Source organism: Bufo bufo, chromosome 2, assembly GCF_905171765.1.
Source record: "Bufo bufo chromosome 2, aBufBuf1.1, whole genome shotgun sequence".
Lineage (NCBI taxonomy): Eukaryota > Metazoa > Chordata > Amphibia > Anura > Bufonidae > Bufo > Bufo bufo.
The window spans coordinates 207,550,770-207,575,731 of NC_053390.1; the positions used below are offsets into that span (position 1 = coordinate 207,550,770).

Here is a 24,962-nt window from a genome sequence, read left to right on the forward strand (position 1 = left end):
AGGCACAACTAATATGCCTTTTAGATGAAGGTCTGCTATCACCTCTGCCATCACTTTGGAGAAGACTCTTGGTGCTGACGTAATGCCGAAAGGAAGGACTTGGAATTGATAATGGTGTACCACCGAGTTTTGTTGTACTGCAAATCTGAGGAATTTCTGATGTTCTCTGCAGATTGGAATATGGTAGTACGCGTCGGTGAGATCTAGGGTTGCCATAAAGGTGTTCTTTTGTAATAGACTTATCGTGGATTTTATGCTCTCCATCTTGAATCGTTTGTAAAGTAGATGTTGGTTCAGTCCTTTTAAGTTTATAAGGGCTCTGTATAAGCCGTTTGGTTTTCTGACTAGAAATATAGGAGAATAATAACCTGTTCCCTGCTCTTCTGGGGGAACTAACACTATAGCTTCCTTTTGTAAAAGGATCTTTATCTAGAATTAACGCTTGAACTGGATTGTTTTTTTTGGTGATGTGGAACACCTCCTGGTGAGGAGAGGAGAATTCCAGTTTTAGGCCTGATGAGATTACGTCCAACACCCAAGGGGAGTTGGAAATATTCTCCCAGGCTGGGAGGAAATATTTTAGCCTTCCTCCTACCTTGCTTATGGCGTCATTGTTTTGATAACTTTTGGGAGGAGTCTGAGGGGTTGAACAAAAAACCTTGCCCTCTTCCTCTTCCCGAACGCCACCGGGAAGAAAAATCTTTTCTTTTCTGGTCATGTCTGCCCCTAGATGTAGGAAAAAATCGTCTTTGACGAAAATTCCCTTGTTCAGAGGGAAATCCCTTCTTTTTGTCTGGCCTTTTTTAGGATATCATCCAGGACTGACCCGAACACCCTATCACCTTCGCAGGAGATGCCGCAAAGCTTGTTTTTAGATGCCGCATCACCTGACCAGGACCTAAGCCACACCGCCCTTCTGGTGGAATTTGAGAGGGCCGCTGATCTGGCTGCTAGTTTTATAGAGTCGACCGAAGCATCCGCCAAAAAATTTGCCTCCCAGCTTAAGAACCGGCAGAGATGCTAAAATATCCTCTCTAGGGGTTCCTGTTACTAGGTGTTCTTCTAACTGATTTAACCAGATGGACATGGACCTGGCTGTATAGGTTGAGGCTACGCTAGGTCTAAGGATGGACATGGAAGCCTCCCAGGACTTTTTCAGTAGAGCCTCGCTTCTCTTATCCATCGGGTCCTTTAGGGGACCCAAATCCTCAAATTTCTTTGTAATCTTTGCTACCGGGGCATCCACTCTAGGACATTTGTCCCAAAAAGACGTATCTTCCTCTGAAAAGGGATATTTCCTTTTCAGAACCCTAGAGACGCTCGGTCTTTTTTCCAGATCGGTCCATTCCTTACTAATTAATTTTGTAATATTAGAGTGGAGGGGAAACACTCTTTTCCTCTTTTCTCCTAAGCCTTTAAACATCAAATCCTGTATAGTTTTGGATTGTTTAGACTCCTCTAAGTTTAGGGTTGCTCTAATGGTTTTCAATAATGCTTCGGTGTCCTCTATGGAGCAGCGTGGCTTCCCAGATTCGTCCTCAGAGGAAAGCGGCTCAGGCTTCGAGAGGAGCTCCCCATCATCTAAGTCCTCTTCCTGATATTCCGACTCTAAAGTAACGGACATCTCGGTCCTGGAAGTAGAAGGTTTCTGGGACGTAGTGGCTAGTTTTTGATCCACAGCGCTGCTTACTTCCTCCTTAATTATAGTTCTAATGTTGTCCAATAAGGAAGGGGACTCTTCTGAAACAATTTTCTCCAAACATTTTGAACACAGGGGTTTCTTATAACCTGATGGTAAGGCTTTTTTACAAATGGAGCATTTTTTGACTCGCTGACATTCGTCAGAAAGCTTGTTTAATAAAGGGGGCTGTCTAAATTATTAACAAGGGAGAGGTACAGTCCCTTATCCAGTGCAGTTAAAAAAGGTAAGACTCTAACCCCTCGGTGACACAGGCTACCCCAGGCATTTTTCATTTCCCCCCAGAGGAGAGTAGCTTACCGGGCTGCTGGTCTTGGATGGATCCGTGGGTCTGCGCATTGCGTCCTCTCCTGATGCAGACATGTTGCAGGCTGAATCTCAGGACGCCGCCGATTCCCGCAACTTTTTAAATGCTCATTGCCTAGGGGAACGACGTCACTCTTCTGCGCCTGTGAGCTTGCGCTCACGTGACCCGCGCCTTCTTCTCGCGAGAATTGTATCCAGGAAGCGCTGCCTGGGGCTGCCTCCACCGGAGAACTTGCGCCTGAGAGACAGGGAGGGCCGCACCGCAACCCCGCGATCCTGCTCCCCCAATATAATCCTAATTGCCGGTGGTCTTTAGTAGGGAAAAATAACTCCCACAGGTGGATCTCCACGCTAGTCCCAGAGGGACAGGAAACAACTGGAGCAGGGGAGGGGAGTATTTAAAGATCTCCACGTTGTTTCCTGTCCCTGGGGAGGCGGGGTATCCTCCTGTCGTGCCGCTTGGGGGGGGGGGGGGCGTTTGGAAAAGTTCAAGAAAAAATTAAGTGAAAAAAAAAGTTGAAAAAAATTAAAGTTTTCCCCAAATAAAGTAAAAAAAAAATTGGTAAAAAATAGGGGAAGTATACATATTAGGTATCGCCGCGTCCGTATCGACCGGCTCTATAAACATATCACATGACCTAACCCCTCAGATGAACACCGTAAAAAATAAAAACTGTGCTAAATAAACCATTTTTTTGTCACCTTACATCACAAAAAGTACAAGCGATCAAAAAGGCGTTTGCCCACCAAAATAGTACCAATCTAACAGTCATCTCATCCCGCAAAAAATGAGACCCTACCTAATGGCCCAAAAACTGAAAAAACTATGGCTCTCAGAATAGGTTTTACACAAAATTATATTATTGTGTAAAACTTACATAAATAAAAAAAAAAGTATACATCCGTATCGACCGGCTCTATAAAAATATCACATGACCTAACCCCTCAGATGAACACTGTAAAAAATGTAAATTAAAAACTAAATAAACCATTTTTTGTCACCTTACATCACAAAAAGTGTAATAGCAAGCGATCAAAAAGTCACACGCACCCCAAAATAGTGCCAATAAAACAGTCATCTCATCCCGCAAAAATCATACCCTACCCAAGGTAATCGCCCAAAAACTGAAAAAGTTATGGCTCTCAAACTATGGAAACACTAAAACATGATTTTTTTTTGCTTCAAAAAAGAGATCATTGTGTAAAACTTTCATAAATAAAAAATAGTATACATGTTAAGTATCGCCGCATCCGTGACAACCTGGTCTATAAAGATATCACATGATCTAACCTGTCAGATGAATGTTGTAAATGACAAATAATAAAAACAGTGCCAAAACAGCTATTTCTTGTTATCTTGCCTCACAAAAAGTGTAATATAGAGCAACCAAAAATCATATGTACCCTAAACTAGTACGAACAATACTGCCACCCTATCCCGTAGTTTCTAAAATGGGGCCACTTTTTTGGAGTTTCTATTTTAGGGGTGCATCATGGGGGCTTCAAATGGGACATGGTGTCAAAAAAACCAGTCCAGCAAAATCTGCCTTCCAAAAACCGTATGGAATTCCTTTCCTTCTGCGCCCTGCCGTGTGCCCGTACAGCTGTTTACGACCACATATGGGGTGCTTCTGTAAACTACAGAATCAGGGCCATAAATATTGTTTGGTTTGGCTGTTAACCCTTGCTTTGTTACTGGGAAAAATGGATTAAAATGGAAAAGTTGCCAAAAAATGTAAATTCTGAAATTTAATCTCCATTTGCCAATAACTCTTGTGGAACACCTAAAGGGTTAATGACGTTTGTAAAATCTGTTTTGAATACCTTGAGGGGTGTAGTTTCTTAGATGGGGTCACTTTTATGCAGTTTCTACTCTAGGGGTGCATCAGGAGGCTTCAAATGGGACATGGTGTCAAAAAAAACAGTCCAGCAAAACCTGCCTTCCAAAAACCGTATGGCATTCCTTTCCTTCTGCGCCCTGCCGTGTGCCCGTACAGCGGTTTATGACCACATATGGGGTGTTTCTGTAAACTACAGAATCAGGGCCATAAATATTGCGTTTGGTTTGGCTGTTAACCCTTGCTTTGTAACTGGAAAAAAATTATTAAAATGGAAAATCTGCCAAAAAAGTGAAATTTTGAAATTGTATCTCTATTTTCCATTAATTCTTGTGGAACACCTAAAGGGTTAACAAAGTTTGTAAAATCAGTTTTGAATACCTTGAGGGGTGTAGTTTATAGAATAGCGTAATTTTTGGGTGGTTTCTATTATGTAAGCCTCGCAAAGTGACTTCAGACCTGAACTGGTCCCTAAAAATTGGGTTTTTGAAAATTTCTGAAAAATTTCAAGATTTGCTTTTAAACTTCTAAGCCTTGTAACATCCCCAAAAAATAAAATATCATTCCCAAAATGATTCAAACATGAAGTAGACATATGGGGAATGTAAAGTAATAACTATTTTTGGAGGTATTACTATGTATTCTAGAAGTAGAGAAATTGAAACTTGGAAATTTGCAATTTTTTACTAATTTTTGGTAAATTTGGTATTTTTTTATAAATAAAAATGATATTTTTTTTTTACTTCATTTTACCAGTGTCATAAAGTACAATATGTGACGAAAAAACAATCTCAGAATGGCCTGGATAAGTCAAAGCGTTTTAAAGTTATCAGCACCTAAAGTGACACTGGTCAGATTTGCAAAAAATGGCCAAGTACTTAAGGTGAAATAGGGCTTAGTCCTTAAGGGGTTAATAAGACTGTTCACTAACTAGATTAAAAGAAATTTAAGTAGGATTATGTAGGACAACTCTTGTCATTGTAATCCCTCTACACTACTTTGATTACTGTGCAAGCAATGAAGTTCTTTATCTGTAAAGAATAAATCAAGGCAACTGGACTTACTGTAGATTTCTTGAAAACGTTTCACTCGTTCTTCCGAGTGAAACTTTTTCAAGAAATCTACAGTAAGTCCAGTTGCCTTGATTTATTCTTTACAGATATACCATGACCTGACCTGGATAAATGAGAACCTTCACAGACAATGAAGTTCATTGTGTGTGTCTGCCAGGGATAGTGTGTGCTAATGACTTTGTATACTTTGTCTGTAGGACTGATCTTCTATGATACAAAAGTAACTGTGATGAATCGGGTGCTAAATGCAACTGTGCAGAGAACCGCTGACCATGCAGCACCTGAGATCAGCCTTGATCCCCTGGAAATTGTAGGAGGTAAAGAATTATCCCGTTAAGCTTTGTTGTGTTGTATACCGACAACCTTCTAGTCCCAAAGAAAATAAAATTTTGATGTATAAAGCGTTCTATAACTTATACATTTTCTATACTTTATTTTTATTTTTATATATTTGCAAAAAGGGTTTGGTAATATTAGTCCCAGTGCATTTTGGTGTAATTCATAAGCTTCTGTTTGAGTAATTTACGTTAAATGTAACATGTAATAAGTAATGGGCTACTAATTAAATAATCACACACCTCCCATTATTTCAGAAGACAAAACTAAAACACCCAGAAAATGTATACCTATAAGGTTGTCCTACACCCCTCAATTATAACATTGTCTTGGGATCCAAAAATTGGACTGTTCCACTAAATGCTGAACATTGGGGATATACGTAATATGAATGCATTGTTGTAGCAATTGAATAAAGTGTTGCTTATGTTCTTTTGCCACAGCCTCAAAAACATAATTGCTTCTCTTGTGTAGGTGAAATTCGGGGCTCCGAGAACTCTTATTTCTGTCAAGCAGCTCGACAGTTGGCATGTATACCTTCCTCCCAGCTCTGTGTCAAACTAGCTAGCGGAGGTGATCCAACCTATGCCTTCAATATTCGCTTCACTGGGGAAGAGGTGCATGGAACAAGTGAGTGACAGAGAGGGGCCTTTATGGTTTTCACAAGGAGAGAAATGTCCAGCCAGAGTTCTTGATAAAAATACGTAGAAATTTACTTAAATCTTCATAAAATCCGTAATACACAAACCAGAAGCCCACAGTCTGGTCTATGCATTTCAGATTCTGAATAGTGTTGAGCGAACTTGTGTTTTAAGTTCGGCGTCTAAAGTTCGGGTTATCGAAGAATCGCGTTATGGATTCCGGTACCACGGACCATAACGGAATTTAGAATCCATAAGGCGATTCTTCGATAACCCGAACTTTAGATGCCAAACTGAAAACACAAGTTCGCTCAACACTAATTCTGAATCCTTATTCATGACTTAGAGGTTATATATATATATATATATATATATATATATATATAATGAATCCTCTAGGTCATGAATAAGGATTCAGAATCTGAAACGCGTAGACCTGACTCTGGGGTTGGATTGTTTTCCCAAGAGTCCGAGCAGTTTGGAGACAGGCGGTGAGCTGATCAAAATAGTCGTTACTGACAAGTACACTGGCCACCGTTTGGTTCTCCTTCTATGTTTTTTCTAGAACTTTTGTTGAGTATTTTCATATAAATGTGCAAATGAAATAACCCAAGTAACAATTACCTCATACAAATTGTTTTTCAGTCCAAAAAAATTCACTGGACCCTCAAATACACATTCAGATATTTTTTTTTAAATCTGTATTTCGCATAATAAGGGTACTTTCACACTAGCAGCAGGACGGATCTGACAGGCTGTTCACCCTGTCGGATCCGTCCTGCCGCTATTTCGCCGTGCCGTCGGACTGCCGCTCTGTCCCCATTGACTATAATGGTGATGGGGCGGAGCTGCGGCACAGTACGGCGAGAGGCCGCCGGACTAAAAAGTCGGACATGCAGTAATTTTAGTCCGTCCGCCCCCGTCTTCATTATAGTCAATGGGGACGAAGCGGCAGTCCGGCGGCACGGCGAAATAGCGGCAGGACGGATCCGACAGGGTGATCAGCCTGTCGGATCCGTCCTGCCGCTAGTGTGAAAGTAACCTTAGGCATACAATAAACCAGATAAAATGTTTTGTGTAATGTGGGACTTTGTTTATTAGGTGGATCCTTCCGGCATTTCCTCTGGCAAGTGTGTAAAGAACTGCAGAGCTCCTCCTTGTCCCTTCTGCTGCTGTGTCCTAGCTCTGCTGTTAATAAGAATAAGGTAAGACCTCAGTGAGATGGCTTTGTGACTATTACCACCAGTAGTTAGATGGAAACAGTATATTAGGTTAGAACACCCAATCTGACTGCTTTCTGCTGGTACTGGGAACTATTGTTAGTTTACTAAGACCTGTGTTTTCTAATGTAGGAACCAGGTAAGTGCATCAACCATTAGCATCATATAATGCTGCTCCGGCTAGTGCCACGCAAGACTTAAGATAAAACTGAAATTATGCATTTATAAGGGAGGTGAGAGCAAGCCTGCACACCCAAGCTAAAGTTAATAAAAGAGTTGCACAGGCTATGCCAGGCAGAGAATCCATTACACAGCAATCATGTCTGAGTCTTTGATTCGTAGGCTGGCCAACTTCCCTTGACACAGGGGAAATCCATTAACTAATTTGAATCTCAGAAAGCAAGGTGTAGTCCCCTAGTTTGGGACTTGTCCTAAATTGCAGCGACATCAGAGAGTCCTACCTACAAGAAAAAAGGTACACATACTGGGGAAGATTTACTAATCAAAATGGCCGTATTTTGTGCAAAAATAATAGGTGTACATGCTTAGCACCCCTTTTATTAAGTGTTTCATGCACTTTTTTCAACTCGTTCAACAAGATATGTGGCTTAACCACCTCCGGACCGCCTAACGCAGGATCGCGTTCCGGAGGTGGCAGCCCTGCGCACAGTCACGCATATATGCGTCATCTCGCGATGGCCGAGATTTCCTGTGAACGCGCGCACACAGGCGCGCGCGCTCACAGGAACGGAAGGTAAGAGAGTTGATCTCCAGCCTGCCAGCGGCGATCGTTCGCTGGCAGGCTGGAGATGTGTTTTTTTAACCCCTAACAGGTATATTAGACGCTGTTTTGATAACAGCGTCTAATATACCTGCTACCTGGTCCTCTGGTGGTCCCATTTGTTTGGATCGACCACCAGAGGACACAGGTAGCTCAGTAAAGTCCCACCAAGCACCACTACACTACACTACACCCCCCCCCCCGTCACTTATTAACCCCTTATTAGCCCCTGATCACCCCTGATCACCCCATATAGACTCCCTGATCACCCCCTTGTCATTGATCACCCCCCTGTCATTGATTACCCCCCTGTAAAGCTCCATTCAGATGTCCGCATGATTTTTACGGATCCACTGATAGATGGATCGGATCCGCAAAACGCATCCGGACGTCTGAATGAAGCCTTACAGGGGCGTGATCAATGACTGTGGTTATCACCCCATATAGACTCCCTGATCACCCCCCCTGTCATTGATTACACCCCTGTCATTGATCAACCCCCTGTAAAGCTCCATTCAGACGTCCGCATGATTTTTACGGATCCACTGATAGATGGATCGGATCCGCAAAACGCATCCGGACGTCTGAATGAAGCCTTACAGGGGCGTGATCAATGACTGTGGTGATCACCCCATATAGACTCCCTGATCACCCCCCTGTAAAGCTCCATTCAGATGTCCGCATGATTTTTACGGATGCACTGATAGATGGATCCGATCCGCAAAACGCATCCGGACGTCTGAATGAAGCCTTACAGGGGCATGATCAATGACTGTGGTGATCACCCCATATAGACTCCCTGATCACCCCCCTGTAAAGCTCCATTCAGATGTCCGCATGATTTTTACGGATGCACTGATAGATGGATCCGATCCGCAAAACGCATCCGGACGTCTGAATGAAGCCTTACAGGGGCATGATCAATGACTGTGGTGATCACCCCATATAGACTCCCTGATCACCCCCCTGTAAAGCTCCATTCAGATGTCCGCATGATTTTTACGGATGCACTGATAGATGGATCCGATCCGCAAAACGCATCCGGACGTCTGAATGAAGCCTTACAGGGGCATGATCAATGACTGTGGTGATCACCCCATATAGACTCCCTGATCACCCCCCTGTAAAGCTCCATTCAGATGTCCGCATGATTTTTACGGATGCACTGATAGATGGATCCGATCCGCAAAACGCATCCGGACGTCTGAATGAAGCCTTACAGGGGCATGATCAATGACTGTGGTGATCACCCCATATAGACTCCCTGATCACCCCCCTGTAAAGCTCCATTCAGATGTCCGCATGATTTTTACGGATGCACTGATAGATGGATCCGATCCGCAAAACGCATCCGGACGTCTGAATGAAGCCTTACAGGGGCATGATCAATGACTGTGGTGATCACCCCATATAGACTCCCTGATCACCCCCCTGTCATTGATTACCCCCCTGTAAAGCTCCATTCAGATGTCCGCATGATTTTTACGGATGCACTGATAGATGGATCGGATCCGCAAAACGCATCCGGACGTCTAAATGAAGCCTTACAGGGGCGTGATCAATGACTGTGGTGATCACCCCATATAGACTCCCTGATCACCCCCCTGTCATTGATTACCCCCCTGTCATTGATTACCCCCCTGTAAAGCTCCATTCAGACATCCGCATGATTTTTACGGATCCACTGATAGATGGATCGGATCCGCAAAACGCATCCGGACGTCTGAATGAAGCCTTACAGGGGCATGATCAATGACTGTGGTGATCACCCCATATAGACTCCCTGATCACCCCCCTGTCATTGATCAACCCCCCTGTCATTGATCAACCCCCCTGTCATTGATCAACCCCCCTGTCATTGATCACCCCTCTGTAAGGCTCCATTCAGATATTTTTTTGGCCCAAGTTAGCGGAATTTATTTTTTTTTTTCTTACAAAGTCTCATATTCCACTAACTTGTGTCAAAAAATAAAATCTCACATGAACTCACCATACCCCTCACGGAATCCAAATGCGTAAAAATTTTTAGACATTTATATTCCAGACTTCTTCTCACGCTTTAGGGCCCCTAGAATGCCAGGGCAGTATAAATACCCCACATGTGACCCCATTTCGGAAAGAAGACACCCCCAGGTATTCCGTGAGGGGCATATTGAGTCCATGAAAGATTGAAATTTTTGTCCCAAGTTAGCGGAACGGGAGACTTTGTGAGAAAAAAATTAAAAATATCAATTTCCGCTAACTTGTGCCAAAAAAAAAAAATTTCTATGAACTCGCCATGCCCCTCATTGAATACCTTGGGGTGTCTTCTTTCCAAAATGGGGTCACATGTGGGGTATTTATACTGCCCTGGCATTCTAGGGGCCCCAAAGCGTGAGAAGAAGTCTGGTATCCAAATGTCTAAAAATGCCCTCCTAAAAGGAATTTGGGCACCTTTGCGCATCTAGGCTGCAAAAAAGTGTCACACATCTGGTATCGCCGTACTCAGGAGAAGTTGGGGAATGTGTTTTGGGGTGTCATTTTACATATACCCATGCTGGGTGAGAGAAATATCTTGGTCAAATGCCAACTTTGTATAAAAAAATGGGAAAAGTTGTCTTTTGCCAAGATATTTCTCTCACCCAGCATGGGTATATGTAAAATGACACCCCAAAACACATTCCCCAACTTCTCCTGAATACGGCGATACCACATGTGTGACACTTTTTTGCAGCCTAGGTGGGCAAAGGGGCCCATATTCCAAATAGCACCTTTAGGATTTCACAGGTCATTTACCTACTTACCACACATTAGGGCCCCTGGAAAATGCCAGGGCAGTATAACTACCCCACAAGTGACCCCATTTTGGAAAGAAGACACCCCAAGGTATTCCGTGAGGGGCATGGCGAGTTCCTAGAATTTTTTATTTTTTGTCACAAGTTAGTGGAAAATGTTTATTTTTTTTTTATTTTTTTTTTCATACAAAGTCTCATATTCCACTAACTTGTGACAAAAAATAAAAAGTTCCATGAACTCACTATGCCCATCAGCGAATACCTTGGGGTCTCTTCTTTCCAAAATGGGGTCACTTGTGGGGTAGTTATACTGCCCTGGCATTCTAGGGGCCCAAATGTGTGGTAAGGAGTTTGAAATCAAATTCTGTAAAAAATTACCTGTGAAATCCGAAAGGTGCTCTTTTGAATATGGGCCCCTTTGCCCACCTAGGCTGCAAAAAAGTGTCACACATCTGGTATCTCCGTAATCGGGAGAAGTTGGGGAATGTGTTTTGGGGTGTCATTTTACATATACCCATGCTGGGTGAGAGAAATATCTTGGCAAAAGACAACTTTTCCCATTTTTTTATACAAAGTTGGCATTTGACCAAGATATTTATCTCACCCAGCATGGGTATATGTAAAAAGACACCCCAAAACACATTCCTCAACTTCTCCTGAATACAGAGATACCAGATGTGTGACACTTTTTTGCAGCCTAGGTGGGCAAAGGGGCCCACATTCCAAAGAGCACCTTTCGGATTTCACAGGTCATTTACCTACTTACCACACATTTGGGCCCCTAGAATGCCAGGGCAGTATAACTACCCCACAAGTGACCCCATTTTGGAAAGAAGAGACCCCAAGGTATTCGCTGATGGGCATAGTGAGTTCATGGAAGTTTTTATTTTTTGTCACAAGTTTGTGGAATATGAGACTTTGTATGAAAAAAAAAAAAAAAAAAAAAATCATCATTTTCCACTAACTTGTGACAAAAAATAAAAAATTCTAGGAACTCGCCATGCCCCTCACGGAATACCTTGGGGTGTCTTCTTTCCAAAATGGGGTCACTTGTGGGGTAGTTATACTGCCCTGGTATTCTAGGGGCCCAAATGTGTGGTAAGGAGTTTGAAATCAAATTCAGGAAAAAATGAGGAGTGAAATCCGAAAGGTGCTCTTTGGAATATGGGCCCCTTTGCCCACCTAGGCTGCAAAAAAGTGTCACACATCTGGTATCCCCGTACTCAGGAGAAGTTGAGGAATGTGTTTTGGGGTGTCTTTTTACATATACCCATGCTGGGTGAGATAAATATCTTGGTCAAATGACAACTTTGTATAAAAAAATGGGAAAAGTTGTCTTTTGCCAAGATATTTCTCTCACCCAGCATGGGTATATATAAAATGACACCCCAAAACACATTCCCCACCTTCTCCTGAGTACGGAGATACCAGATGTGTGACACTTTTTTGCAGCCTAGGTGGGCAAAGGGGCCCATATTCCAAAGAGCACCTTTCGGATTTCACAGGTAATTTTTTACAGAATTTGATTTCAAACTCCTTACCACACATTTGGGCCCCTAGAATGCCAGGGCAGTATAACTACCCCACAAGTGACCCCATTTTGGAAAGAAGAGACCCCAAGGTATTCGCTGATGGGCATAGTGAGTTCATAGAACTTTTTATTTTTTGTCACAAGTTAGTGGAATATGAGACTTTGTAAGAAAAAAAAATAAAAAAAAATAAATCATAATTTTCCGCTAACTTGTGACAAAAAATAAAAAGTTCTATGAACTCACTATGCCCATCAGCGAATACCTTAGGGTGTGTACTTTCAGAAATGGGGTCATTTGTGGGGTGTTTGTACTGTCTGGGCATTGTAGAACCTCAGGAAACATGACAGGTGCTCAGAAAGTCAGAGCTGCTTCAAAAAGCGGAAATTCACATTTTTGTACCATAGTTTGTAAACGCTATAACTTTTACCCAAACCATTTTTTTTTTTACCCAAACCATTTTTTTTTATCAAAGACATGTAGAACTATAAATTTAGAGCAAAATTTCTATATGGATGTCGTTTTTTTTTGCAAAATTTTACAACTGAAAGTGAAAAATGTCATTTTTTTGCAAAAAAAAATCGTTAAATTTCGATTAATAACAAAAAAAGTAAAAATGTCAGCAGCAATGAAATACCACCAAATGAAAGCTCTATTAGTGAGAAGAAAAGGAGGTAAAATTCATTTGGGTGGTAAGTTGCATGACCGAGCAATAAACGGTGAAAGTAGTGTAGGTCAGAAGTGTAAAAAGTGGCCTGGTCTTTCAGGGTGTTTAAGCACTGGGGGCTGAGGTGGTTAAGATACACCAATAATGTGCCAAAATTTTAGGTTTCAAGTAAGCCAACTTAATAGGTAGTGTAAACGTAGATTAGACATTCAAAATTTGCACCAGATTTATCATTCAGCATCACCAAATTTGATGAATCTTGCTCATGTTTATACTGGCTAGTCTAATTTTACACTGTCTAGAATGTAGACAGTATTAGTAGTATTATCTGCCCCACTATTAGGCCTCTTACACACGACCGTATGCCCTCCGAGACATACGGTCCGTGAGCAGGACATATGTCCCAGGGCAGCATTGATCGTACGCACAGGAGTACACAGCATCATGGATTACAGTGATGCTGTGCGCGTTGGGCCACCCGCAGGGCTATTGCCCCGCACTCATTAGATCATATGAGTGCGGGACAGTAGCCCCGTGGGCGGCTCAAAGTGCACAGCAGCATTGTAATCTATGATGCTGTGTGCTCCCGTGCGCATGAAAAATGCTGCTACGGGACATGTATGTCTCGGAGGGCATGCGGTCGTGTGCAAGATGCCTTAGTATTATCTACTCCACTGTTCTCAATGGCATAATGATCTCTGTAATATATATTTTTTTTCTGTCCATTACCTTTACTGTTTTGTAATGTTTGTGTTTTACAGGGGAAATACCTTCTTACTCTCAGCCCTATAACCTATGCAGAGGAGCAGTTGCTTCATTTCTTTGGTCAGCTCCTGGGTATCGCTATTCGAGCAGACGTGCCCCTTCCTCTTGATCTCTTGCCTTGCTTTTGGAAAATGCTCGTAGGAGAACCACTGGATCCTGAAACTGATCTTTATGAAGCAGATATTCTAACCCACAACTACATCAAAAAGTTTGAAAATGTAAATGTTCCACATGTTCCTTTTAGGATTGCCTGTTTTTTTTGTACCATGTTCATTTTTGCCTTGTCCTTGTATACGGTATATATATCTTACACACACACACACACACACACACACACACACACACACACACTGCAAAATATATACATGCCGTGAGAGTTGTGACTCATCCACAAGTAATTTACTCTACAGCAAACACATTATCTGTATTGGTCAATCACACCTCACTGGGTTGGGCACATAGTAACATAGTACAAAAGGCCGAAAAAAGACATTTGTCCATCCAGTCCGGCCTGTTAACCTGCAAGTTGAGGATGGAGAAACTCCCTGTCTGAAGGTACAGATTGTTTCCTATGCTGCAAGTTGGAACCATAAGTTGTAGGCAAGCAATTACATTTAATGCTGCAGAATACCATGATGTTCTGAAGTATTGTGTGCTTCCAGCTTTGGAGCAATACTTTGGTTTCACTTCTGTATGAGTCATGCAAATAACTGGCATGCTGTGACGTAAGGTGTATTGAACACTGCTGGGATTAACTAGAATGTATCTGCACAACAGGCCATCACGTAATAGCAGTGCATTTGTGGCCAGCTGGATGCCAGTATCACACATCATGTTGTATGTTTGGATATGGTCATTTACTCATACCTTTTTTTTTTGCACCCTTAGAAATTGATACTTCTGTAATTGTGCTTGTAATCTGTAGAGTGACTTTTTTCCCCAATATCTTTCACTTGTCTGTTTTCATAGGTAAATGATGAGGCTGAACTGGAATCTCTCTGTGCTGAAATAGCGTCACAGCATCTTCCTACCGATAGTCCAGACTCCCCCAACAAACCAAGCTGCAAATTTACCTATCCAACAATGACAGGGGAGGAGGTGGAACTGTGCACAAATGGAAGACACATTCCTGTTATGTGAGTGCCTGAGGAAAGATCACTAAATCCAAATCATTCATATAATATACCCAATGATTTGACTAGAAGTTTCTGATCATAGGAATATCTGTTTTCCACATGAGAAGTTACGTACAATTGATTGTACGGGAGGGTGCAGAGAATTGATTACCTGTTGGGGACACATGACGTACCAGTACGTCATGATGTCCTGGTACTTACAGAACCTGTGGTTTGCAGCGTTTACAGGTGGATGCGGCGGTGATCTGAGGTGCCATCAGGTCCCCGTGCGGCTGTAATGGGGACCCGATGGCATGGAATGCAGCGCGATGCCTTCCTTAGGCATTGGCGCTGCCTTCCGGTGAAGAGCCTGTGAGATCCAGCCCCCTGTATCTCACAGGCAGGAAGCTGTATGAGTAATACACCCTGTATTACTCATACAGCCAATGCATTCCAATACAGAAGTATTGGAATGCATTGTAAAGGATTAGACCCCCAAAGTGGGACAAAAAATAAAGTGAAAAAAAGGGGAAAGAAATAAAGTTTTCCCCCCAAAGAATTTAGTTTCAAGTAAAAATAAACAAAATCGTCATTTTCCCCAAATAAAGTTAAAAAAAAAAAAATAGGTAAAAAATAGGGGGGGGGGGAAGGCTCTATAAACATATCACATGACCAAACCCCTCAAATGAACACCGTAAAAAATAAAAAACCGTGCTAAATAAACCATTTTTTGTCACCTTACATCACAAAAAGTGTAATAGCAAGCGATCAAAAAGTCATATGCATCCCAAATCAGTGCCAATCAAACAGTCATCTCATCCCGCAAAAAATGAGACCCTACCTAACATAATCGCCCAAAAACTGAAAAAACTATAGCTCTCAGACTATGGAAACACTAAAACATGATTATTTTTTTTTGTTTCAAAAATGAAATCATTGTGTAAAACTTACATAAATAAAAAAATGTATACATATTGGGTATCGCCGCATCCGTGACAACCTGCTCTATAAAAATACCACATGATCTAACCTGTCAGATGAATGTTGTAAATAACAAAAAATAAAAACGGTGCCAAAACAGCTATTTTTTGTTACCTTGCCTTACAAAACGTGTAATATAGAGTACCCTAAAATAGTACCAACAAAACTACAACCCTATCCCGTAGTTTCTAAAATGGGGTCACTTTTTTGGAGTTTCTACTCTAGGGGTGCATCAGGGGGGCTTCAAATGGGACATGGTGTCAAACAACCAGTCAAGCAAAATCTGCCTTCCAAAAACCGTATGGCATTCCTTTCCTTCTGCGCCCTGCCGTGTGCCCGTACAGCGGTTTACGACCACATATGGGGTGTTTCTGTAAACTACAGAATCAGAGCCATAAATATTGAGTTTTGTTTGGCTGTTAACCCTTGCTTTGTTACTGGGAAAAAATTATTAAAATTGAAAATCTGCCAAAAAAGTGAAATTTTGAAATTGTATCTCTATTTTCCATAAATTCTTGTGGAACACCTAAAGGGTTAACAAAGTTTGTAAAATCAGTTTTGAATACCTTGAGGGGTGTAGTTTCTAGAATGGTGTCATTTTTGGGTGGTTTCTATTATGTAAGCCTCACAAAGTGACTTCAGACCTGAACTGGTCCTTGATAAATGGGTTTTTGAAAATGTCTGAAAAATTTAAAGATTTGCTTCTAAACTTCTAAGCCTTGTAGCATCCCCAAAAATAAAATGTCATTCCCAAAATGATCCAAACATGAAGTAGACATATGGGGAATGTAAAGTAATAACTATTTTTGTATTACTATGTATTATAGAAGTAGAGAAATTGAAACTTGGAAATTTGAAAAATTTTCCAAATTTCTGGCAAATTTGGTATTGTTTTATAAATAAAAATGATTTTTTTACTCCATTTTACCAGTGTCATGAAGTACAATATGTGACGAAAAAACTATCTCAGAATGGCCTGGATAAGTCAAAGCGTTTTAAAGTTAACACCACATAAAGTGACACTGGTTAGATTTGCAAAAAATGGCCTGGTCCTTAAGGTGAAAATGAGCCTGCTCCTTAAGGAGTTAAGTACATGTATGGGGAAACTTTATTTCTGGTTTCCTGCTACATGTAAGGAACACCATTGACAGTATTCATACTGTATTAATAATCCTGCCACTGAGTGTCCATTTTTTCTGGGTAGATAAATAGAGTTTTCTGGCCAGATTTGGTATCATTTGCAGAGCCAGAGTCCCTGGCTATAAATCAGCCTTCTTACGTAGTTGGTGCATTTTGGTAAGTCTACTTTCACACTCGCGTTTTGGCTTTCTGTTTGTGACATCCGTTCAGGGCTCTCACAAGCGGTCCAAAACGGATCAGTTTGCATTCTAATGCATTCTGAATCAAAAACGATCTGCTCAGAATGTATCAGTTCAGTCTCTATTCCGCTGCTTGCTCTGTGAACTCTTCCTAAATATTGCAGCAGCTTATAACAAGCGCTTATACCAAATTGTGATCATCTTGCAAGAAGAGTCCAAGGCACTGGCCAAATGAAGTATAGGATGATTTATTTAGAGCACATACAGCTTGAAAGGTGTTGAAATGTTGCTGCTTTTGGCTGGATTGGCTGCTGTCTCTGCATCAAGGTGAAACACTTTGCAAAAGCAAAATGGTATGACATTTTTAATAAAGACTGTAACAATGAAATTAAATCAGTGCAAAGGTATCAATATCCTTCAAGTATCCATCCACCATAATATTTATGACATGAATTTTTAAATGTTTAGGGCGGAAAAACAAATTTTAGGGGACATTTGGAAAATACCTGGCTACTAAAACCATTTATTGCCAGAGCATCGGAAAATTAAACCTGCTAACAGAAAATATGTATATGTGTACCTCTCTTAATAATTGCCTATGACTTTGTCTTACAGCTGGGAGAACAAGGATATATACGCATCAGGAATCCGAAGCCTCCGCATGCGTGAGCTAAAGAACCCAGACTGTATGAACGCTGTACGTGCTGGGCTGGGCTCAATCATTCCCCTACAGCTTCTAACCAGCCTGACAGCCCTGGAGATGGAGCTTAGAACATGTGGACTACCATTTATCAATTTGGAGTTTTTAAAGGTACAGGTCTTACAAACTTAGCGGCAAGCTTAGAGCACACATTTATTTTATGGTATCCCTCAATGCGCCATTCCTTTATCCTGTTCTAGGCTCACACCATGTATCAAGTGGGTCTTATGGAGACTGACCAGCACATAGAGTTTTTCTGGTGTGCATTGGAGATGTTTACTCAGGAAGAACTTTGTAAGTTCATTAAATTTGCCTGCAATCAGGAGCGCATTCCCTTCACATGTCCTTGTAAAGATGGAGGGCCTGATACTGCACATGTTCCACCTTACCCCATGAAGATTGCACCACCTGATGGAGCTACAGGTAAAAACAGACAAGTGACTGTGCCTGAAAATTCTTCTACTGTTTGAGTATACCATTTGTGTAGTGTTGTGGAGTATGTAAAATATAATCTTTAAAGGGATTATCCAGCTTTTCTAATATGGATCCTATAATCAGCGACTGTTCTAAGTATTGCAGCCTTGTTCCATTCACTTGATTGGGACAATGCTGTGATACTCAGAACACATACATGAGCGACAAGACCTATTTAAACAGCTGATTGCAGGGGAGCCAAGGGTTAAGCTACACACAATGGTAAAAAAAAAACTGACACACTGTCAGATTTTCATCGTACTTTTTCAACCCTTTGTGCATCCATATTCTGGCTGGCTATTTTTAACAGCCGTTTTGCATCCATTCATTCTAAACGGCTGTGAAAAACAACCATTAAGGCTTCATGCACACGAACGTATTTTGTTCCGTGTCTGTTCCGTTTTTTTGCAGATAGGATGCGGACCCAGTATGTCCGTTCCGTAGCCCCACAAAAAAAATAGAACATGTCCTATACTTGTCCGATTTAGGCATTATTACATTAGATCCGCAAAAAAAATTAAAAAAAAACAGAGGTCATCCATTTTTTGGGGCGGACCGCAAAACACGGCCGTGTGCATGTAGCCTAAAACAGATGATTTTCACTGGGTTTTTTAAGTTAAAACCCCAAATCCCGGCAGTTTCCTGATTATATATACACAATGCCTTGAAAAAAGTATTCATACCCCTTGAACTTTTCCACATTTTTTCCTGTTATACCCACAAACGTAAATGGATTTTATGTGGTAGACCAACACAAAGTAATAATGTGTGAAGTGCTAAAAATTGATAAATGGATATAAAAAAAAAAAATCTTAAAAATCTAGAAAGTATGGCATACATTTGTATTCAGCCCCCTTGAGTCAATACTTTGTAGGACCACCTTTCTCTGCAATAACAGCTGCAAGTCTTTTGGGGTATGTCTCTACCAGCTTTGCACATCTAAAGGCTAAAATTTTGGCCCATTCTTTGCAATATAACTCAAGCTCAGTCAGATTGGATGGAGAGCGTCTGTGAACTGTAATTTTCAAGTCTTGTCACAGATTCTCAATGGGATTTAGGTCTGGATTTGGGGCCAATCTAACACATGAATATGGTTTGATCTAAACTATTCCACTATAGCTCTGGTTGTATGTTTAGGGTCATTGTCCTGCTGGACGGTGAACCTCTGCCCCAGTCTCAAGTCTTTTGCAGCCTGTACCAGGTTTTCCTCCAGGATTGCCCTGTATTTAGCTCCATCCATCTTCCTACCAACTATAGTTCCCTGTCCATGTTTCACAGTGGGGTTTTTGTGTTCAGGGTGAGGTGCAGTGTTCGTTTCTCGCTCGTATCATTGGTGGACACAGAAGACCATGGGGTATAGCTGCTGCCACTAGGAGGCAACACTAAGCAAAAAAGTGTGAGCTCCTCCTCTCAGCTATCCCCCTCTTGCAGATACTGAGCTAATCAGTTTTAGCTGAGTGTCCATAGGAGGCAGACCTTTTTTTCTGCAGGTCTGCCAAAGATTTATTTTATTTTTTATTATTATTTTTTTATTTTTTTCAGTTTCGGGCTACAGGCAGGCTCTAACCACCTGTTTGTTTCCCCACATTTGAGGGGAGAGTCCAGTGGGTCCTCAAGCCCGCTGCTCGTTCCCCACCACTGGAAGACGAGGGGGAACAGTGGATCTTAAATCCACTTTTACCCGCCAGCTACAGTGTCACCTTATCTGCTACTTCTGGAAGTCCCCCCTGTTACCGATGTAGCCGCCCTCCCCAAGGGTCAGCACACTGACAACGGTGACACTGCTGGAATCAGGGTGGGCAGAAACCGTTTGGGTAAGTATATTACCTACCTCCCCCTGCTGGCTCCCCTGTGCCTGAGCCCCCCCTTCTCCTGTGTTCTCTAACTAAATATAGGAATATAAGTTTTTCTTAAAACCTTGGCCCTTTCCCAGTAATTAGTGACTCACCAACCCTCAGTCCCACCTCCAGTCCCTAGCCCCACTCACTTTCCTCCAGGCCCAGCAGTGCATTCCCGGCGGTCAATTGTCTCCCTTGGCGGCCACTGCTTTTCTCCTCTGGGCATCGCTACGCCTGTTTCCGGCCTCCTTTGTTTCCCATTGGCACTCCCGCTCCATCCCTGCATTGCCGTCCCAACCGGAAGTTCGTCTGGTCGGCCCCGCCCGTACATGAGGCCCCTGCTCTGCGGCTGTATCTTCCAGAGTTTTCTGGGGGGCAGGAACTGTATTTTCAGAGTGCGAAACTTTTACGCCCATGTCTTCGCCACACCAGCTGCCCTATGAGCTCCGGCCCCTACCTACTACTTAACCCCTTCCTTGCCTCAGAACTTTGTGGCTGGGGGGAAATAAGTACTGGGCTCTATGCTGAGTGGTTACTGTACTGGTCATTAGTGCAGAAGGCCATGGGTTCACATCCCCTAGTTCTGTTTTGATTAGGGCTGTATGGCGGGGTAATTTCACTTCCACTGGATACTATACATCCTGTAGCATTACCCTCCTTCCATAGGCAGAGTAGTTGCACTACCACTGGATCCTGTACTTCCGTAGTAGGAGTATTTGCACTTACACTGGGTACTGTACATTCTGTAGCATTAGTACAGACTATCGCATTACCCTCCTTCCTATTCAGAGTAATTGCATTTCCACCGGATACCATATGTCTTGCCGCATTACCCCCTCCGCAGGCAGAGTAATTGCACTAATACTGGATATCATCCGTCCTGTCGGATTTCCCCCTTCTTTAGGTGGATTAGTTGTACCACAATTGCATACTGTAGATCCTGTAGCCTTACCCTCCTTCCATTGGCGGAGTAGTTGCAAAACCAGTAGTACACTAATTACACTACCACTGGAAACACTCCATCCTATTGCATTATCCGTCTTTCCTAGGTGGAGTAATGGCTTGAACATTGACTACCGCGAATACTCTCAATTCTTCCTTGTCACATTGCATCCCGTTCCATGGGTGGCCTATTTGCTAGACCCGGTACCTACAAACGCCTTCTCCCCCGTCATAGGTGGTCTTTTGGCACTACTTCTGGATACTGTGACTACTTTATACTATCCCCTTCCCTAGGTAGTCATTGTATGGATCCCTGTCGGGCGCCTACGTGGCAGCCTCTGTCTTCCAGGTAGGCCTGTGGTTCACTGATGGGGTGTCTGGCTCTCATGCAGTATCCTAGGGTTCGAAACCTACTAATGGACAATATATAAGTCCTTGGAATTTTTTAACAGGGTGTATGCACACCACATACCTTTCCTTGTTCCTTGAGTCCATGTGAGGAGCATTCTAATTTTGTTGACTACTGTTTGACCTCATTTTCAGTTGGGGTCTCTCTTCTGGCCCTAGAGGCCATAGTTGCTGGTATGGCCTCCCCCCTATGAGGCAGTCTATGCGTTGGCCATAGATATTATGGCTACTCCTGTTCTGTGGCTACTACTGTGTGACCCCCTTCCCAGGGGAAGTATTTGCGTTCATCCTTCAATTGGCGGGGGGCACTGCATCTATGGTTTTTACCTCATGCCCTTCCTCCATGTGGAGGTTTCGGCCCTGGCATTTCATTCGGTATCTACACAGCATTCCTCCTTCTAGGGGTGCAACCTTCTTGCTAGTTGTAGTTGTGATTGTGCCTACATTTCCTTCTCCCACACGTGGAACTGGGCTCATGTTCTGCCATCACTGGGTGCGATAGATCCAGCAGGCATTGTATGTATGGTGTACCTGATGCACTCGCTGACAGGTACTTTTATTCCTTATGGCGCTGTCAAATGCCCATACCAAGCCATGCTACTGGTGATGGGTTTGCTCACTTCTGGTGGGCATTAGTACGGTTTTCTGTAACTGGTATAACCTACCGATTTCTATAGCGCTGGCTTAGCACCTTGTTCCCTTCACATGTAGTGCATCTACATGCACTGCTTCGGTGACAACATCAGCATTACCTCCTTGTGGAGTTTGGGTATGCACTTATTCAGCATATGTGAGTTGTCTGCATTGCTCCCCTCCCTGGGTCCTGCAGTCATACTGTCCTTGTTGCTGTCCTAAGTGCTGGTTCTCTACTGAGCCGCACCAGCCTCTTCTACTTCTCCCCTTCCGCAGGGCGAGTAATTGCACTTTCTCCAGATATGGTTTCTGCCTGCTCGGCCAGTTTCCATAGCCATTGGGTAGGTCTCGAGGGGACGTTTTTGATCCCGGAGGACTCTCTTTTCCTACCAGGTTACTCAAATTTTTTTTGTGGGTTTTGGGTCTGTTCCACTGCCTTGTTCCCATTGGGTTTTTTTCACTCCCTCAAGAATTTTGTCTTGTGGGCCATTTTCATGCCTGACATCCAGGTTCTCTAGCCTTAACTTGTTCGGCATGGTTCCGCTGGAGTGTTCTTCTCTTCTGCAGCCTGGTATGGAGTTGGGATTTTTGCCTTCTGGCACCCCTACGTCTTCCCCGATGGGGGGCAAGTTTGTCACATCTGTAGTTCTCTGGCCCTTTATATCCAGACGCCATTTTCAGTTTGTCTTCTTCCAATCAGTATTTCACTAAGTGGTTTCTTTTTGCACTGCTCCTTCGCACGCTGCCTATTACCAGCTTTTATAGAATTCCCCTCTTTTTTTCTTCTCAGGCCATGTTGTGACTGTTGACTGTTGTGACTGTTTGTTTTTTTCCTGGGGTTCTGATCCTTGGGTTTCACTTCCTTAGAAGTCTTCTGGATCCAGGCTATGTTTCTCTCTCCTGTATCTTCCGCAGTCGCTCTGTTTGTTCTGGTGACTGACTTGCCTTCATTCTTGTCCATCTTGTGGATATTCTGTGTGCTTATTCTGTGTGCTCTCCACTTCTTCTGAAGTCTCCTAAGCCGTGACTTATATTCCCTGGGCTGTTCTTTCTTCTGCCCAGCCAGAGACTCTGCGTATTCAGCCTCTCTCTGGCTGGCCTTCCTGGGAATGGTTCTTCCTGTCCCTTTTCAGGGTTGTTTGGGTGTCCTTATGACCGGCCTTGGATTCGTTCTGTTTTTGTTCCCTCCCCATGGTATTGCTCTTGAACATCCCATGTTCTTCTGTGTCCCCCAATGATACAAGCGAGAAAATAGGATTTTTTCGCCACACACAGCGTTTTGCATTTTGGCTAACAAGTTCAACTTTGGTCTCATCTGACCAGAGCACCACCTTCCTCATGTTTGGTGTGTCACCTACATGGCTTGTGGCAAACTGCAAACGGGACTTCTTATAGATTGCTTTCAAAACTAGCTTTGCTCTTGCCACTCTTACATAAAGGCCAGATTTGTAGAGTACACCCACTAGTGTTGAGCGAAGCGAGCTTCGGATGCTTCATCTGAAGTCGCTTCATTCAAAACTTAGGAATAATCCTGTAAGGAGATCCGTCTCCGTACATTATTAGAATGTATGGGCTCCGATGAGCCGAAGTAAGTTATTCGCAAAGTCGCGTGTGACTTCGTTGAATAACTTCGGTAGTTAATTTTTAAAGCGGAAAACCACTTTAAAACTTGAAACCAAACTCTGCTTCAGTTCTGATATTAGAAAGCTGGATAACTACTTAACTATCAGCACACAGCACAGACCATCACATACTTCCACTACTGTTGGCTAACCTTGAAAAATGCATTTTGCAGGTTCACCAGACTCCAGGTACATCCGTGTGGAGACCTGCATGTTCATGATAAAGCTCCCACAGTACTCTTCCCTTGAGATCATGCAGGAGAAACTGCGGCATGCCATTCATTATCGAGAAGACCCACTCAGTGGTTGAACCTGGAAGAAGAGACCAGACTGTTTGTTTATATGGGAGCTCTTACAGCTCAAAAGCTTGCCCCATGGACAGAACACTAAGGAAACAAGATAGCTAAACTTTTTGTTTTGTTCTGCCCAAACCTGCACACTTACCTTTGTATTTGTGAAGTCTCTGGTGGGGTTTTGCCTTGTTTGTGAATTGTTTGTAGAATAATTTTAGTACCGATGATGTGAGCAGACAACTTGATTTACACCTCAAATACAGAAGAGTCTCAGAGCTCTGGATGTTTGGGACATTAATTTAAAAAAAATGGCTATTTTATACATTGACTGGAGGAAGATGAACAAAGGTTATCTGTAAATAAGAATACATAAGGTAATATAATTTAATGATAAATTATTTCCAGGGTACAGGAATGTAACACACTGGATATAGAGCTGTGAAAAAAAAAATATTTTTTTTAATTTTGTTATTTTGCAAAATGATATTTAAGTTCTAATAGGCACTGGATACTGCTGGCTGTGAACAGCCCCATGCTAAGGTGAATTTACCATTTTAATATGCTCAGTATATAGGGGCTCGTGCTGCACAGGAATTTTCTTTCATTGAAAAGTTGTTGCTGTTTTTTTATTTTAAACTATTGGTTTTATTTGAAGTTTGCTAGTTCATTTTTAGACTGTTGTGGGTCCAGCTGATGGTGAACACTGGAGAACTTGAATCTGTGGCCTTATGCTGGTGAGAATTGGAAGGTGATGGAGCACATGCAGAGATATACACAATGCAATGTATTTAATAAGGGCTTGGACCATATGCAGCACAGAGAAAAGGTAGATGACTATATTGTGTGGGTGGTTTTTGCAGTTAGTTTTGCCCATCCAGCTTTGTGATTATGGTATAAGCACAGGACTTTCTAATTGTCAATGGAAATGTGCTACTTTTCTGACGGGCTTCCCCCTACACCCGTAGGTTGACAGTTAGTGTTTATATAGTACAGAACATGAGAGCCAGG

The 24,962-nt window shown here is 42.5% G+C and overlaps 1 protein-coding gene across 2 annotated transcripts in view; it reads left to right on the forward strand.

The window, feature by feature from the left end:
• The window catches only part of HECTD4 (HECT domain E3 ubiquitin protein ligase 4), a 234,016-nt gene extending 209,767 nt beyond the window's left edge, over nt 1-24,249 (forward strand). The window contains exons 69-76 of one of the 2 annotated variants that reach the window (XM_040416050.1): nt 5,114-5,233; nt 5,727-5,882; nt 6,995-7,098; nt 13,626-13,847; nt 14,599-14,765; nt 17,660-17,855; nt 17,945-18,167; nt 23,835-23,971. In XM_040416050.1, the coding sequence (XP_040271984.1) occupies nt 5,114-5,233; nt 5,727-5,882; nt 6,995-7,098; nt 13,626-13,847; nt 14,599-14,765; nt 17,660-17,855; nt 17,945-18,167; nt 23,835-23,971 (1,325 nt within the window). Of the gene's footprint in view, nt 1-5,113; nt 5,234-5,726; nt 5,883-6,994; nt 7,099-13,625; nt 13,848-14,598; nt 14,766-17,659; nt 17,856-17,944; nt 18,168-23,834 lie in introns of both variants that reach the window. The other variant, XM_040416049.1, reaches the window with a different exon arrangement.
• Nucleotides 24,250-24,962: the final 713 nt, after the last annotated feature.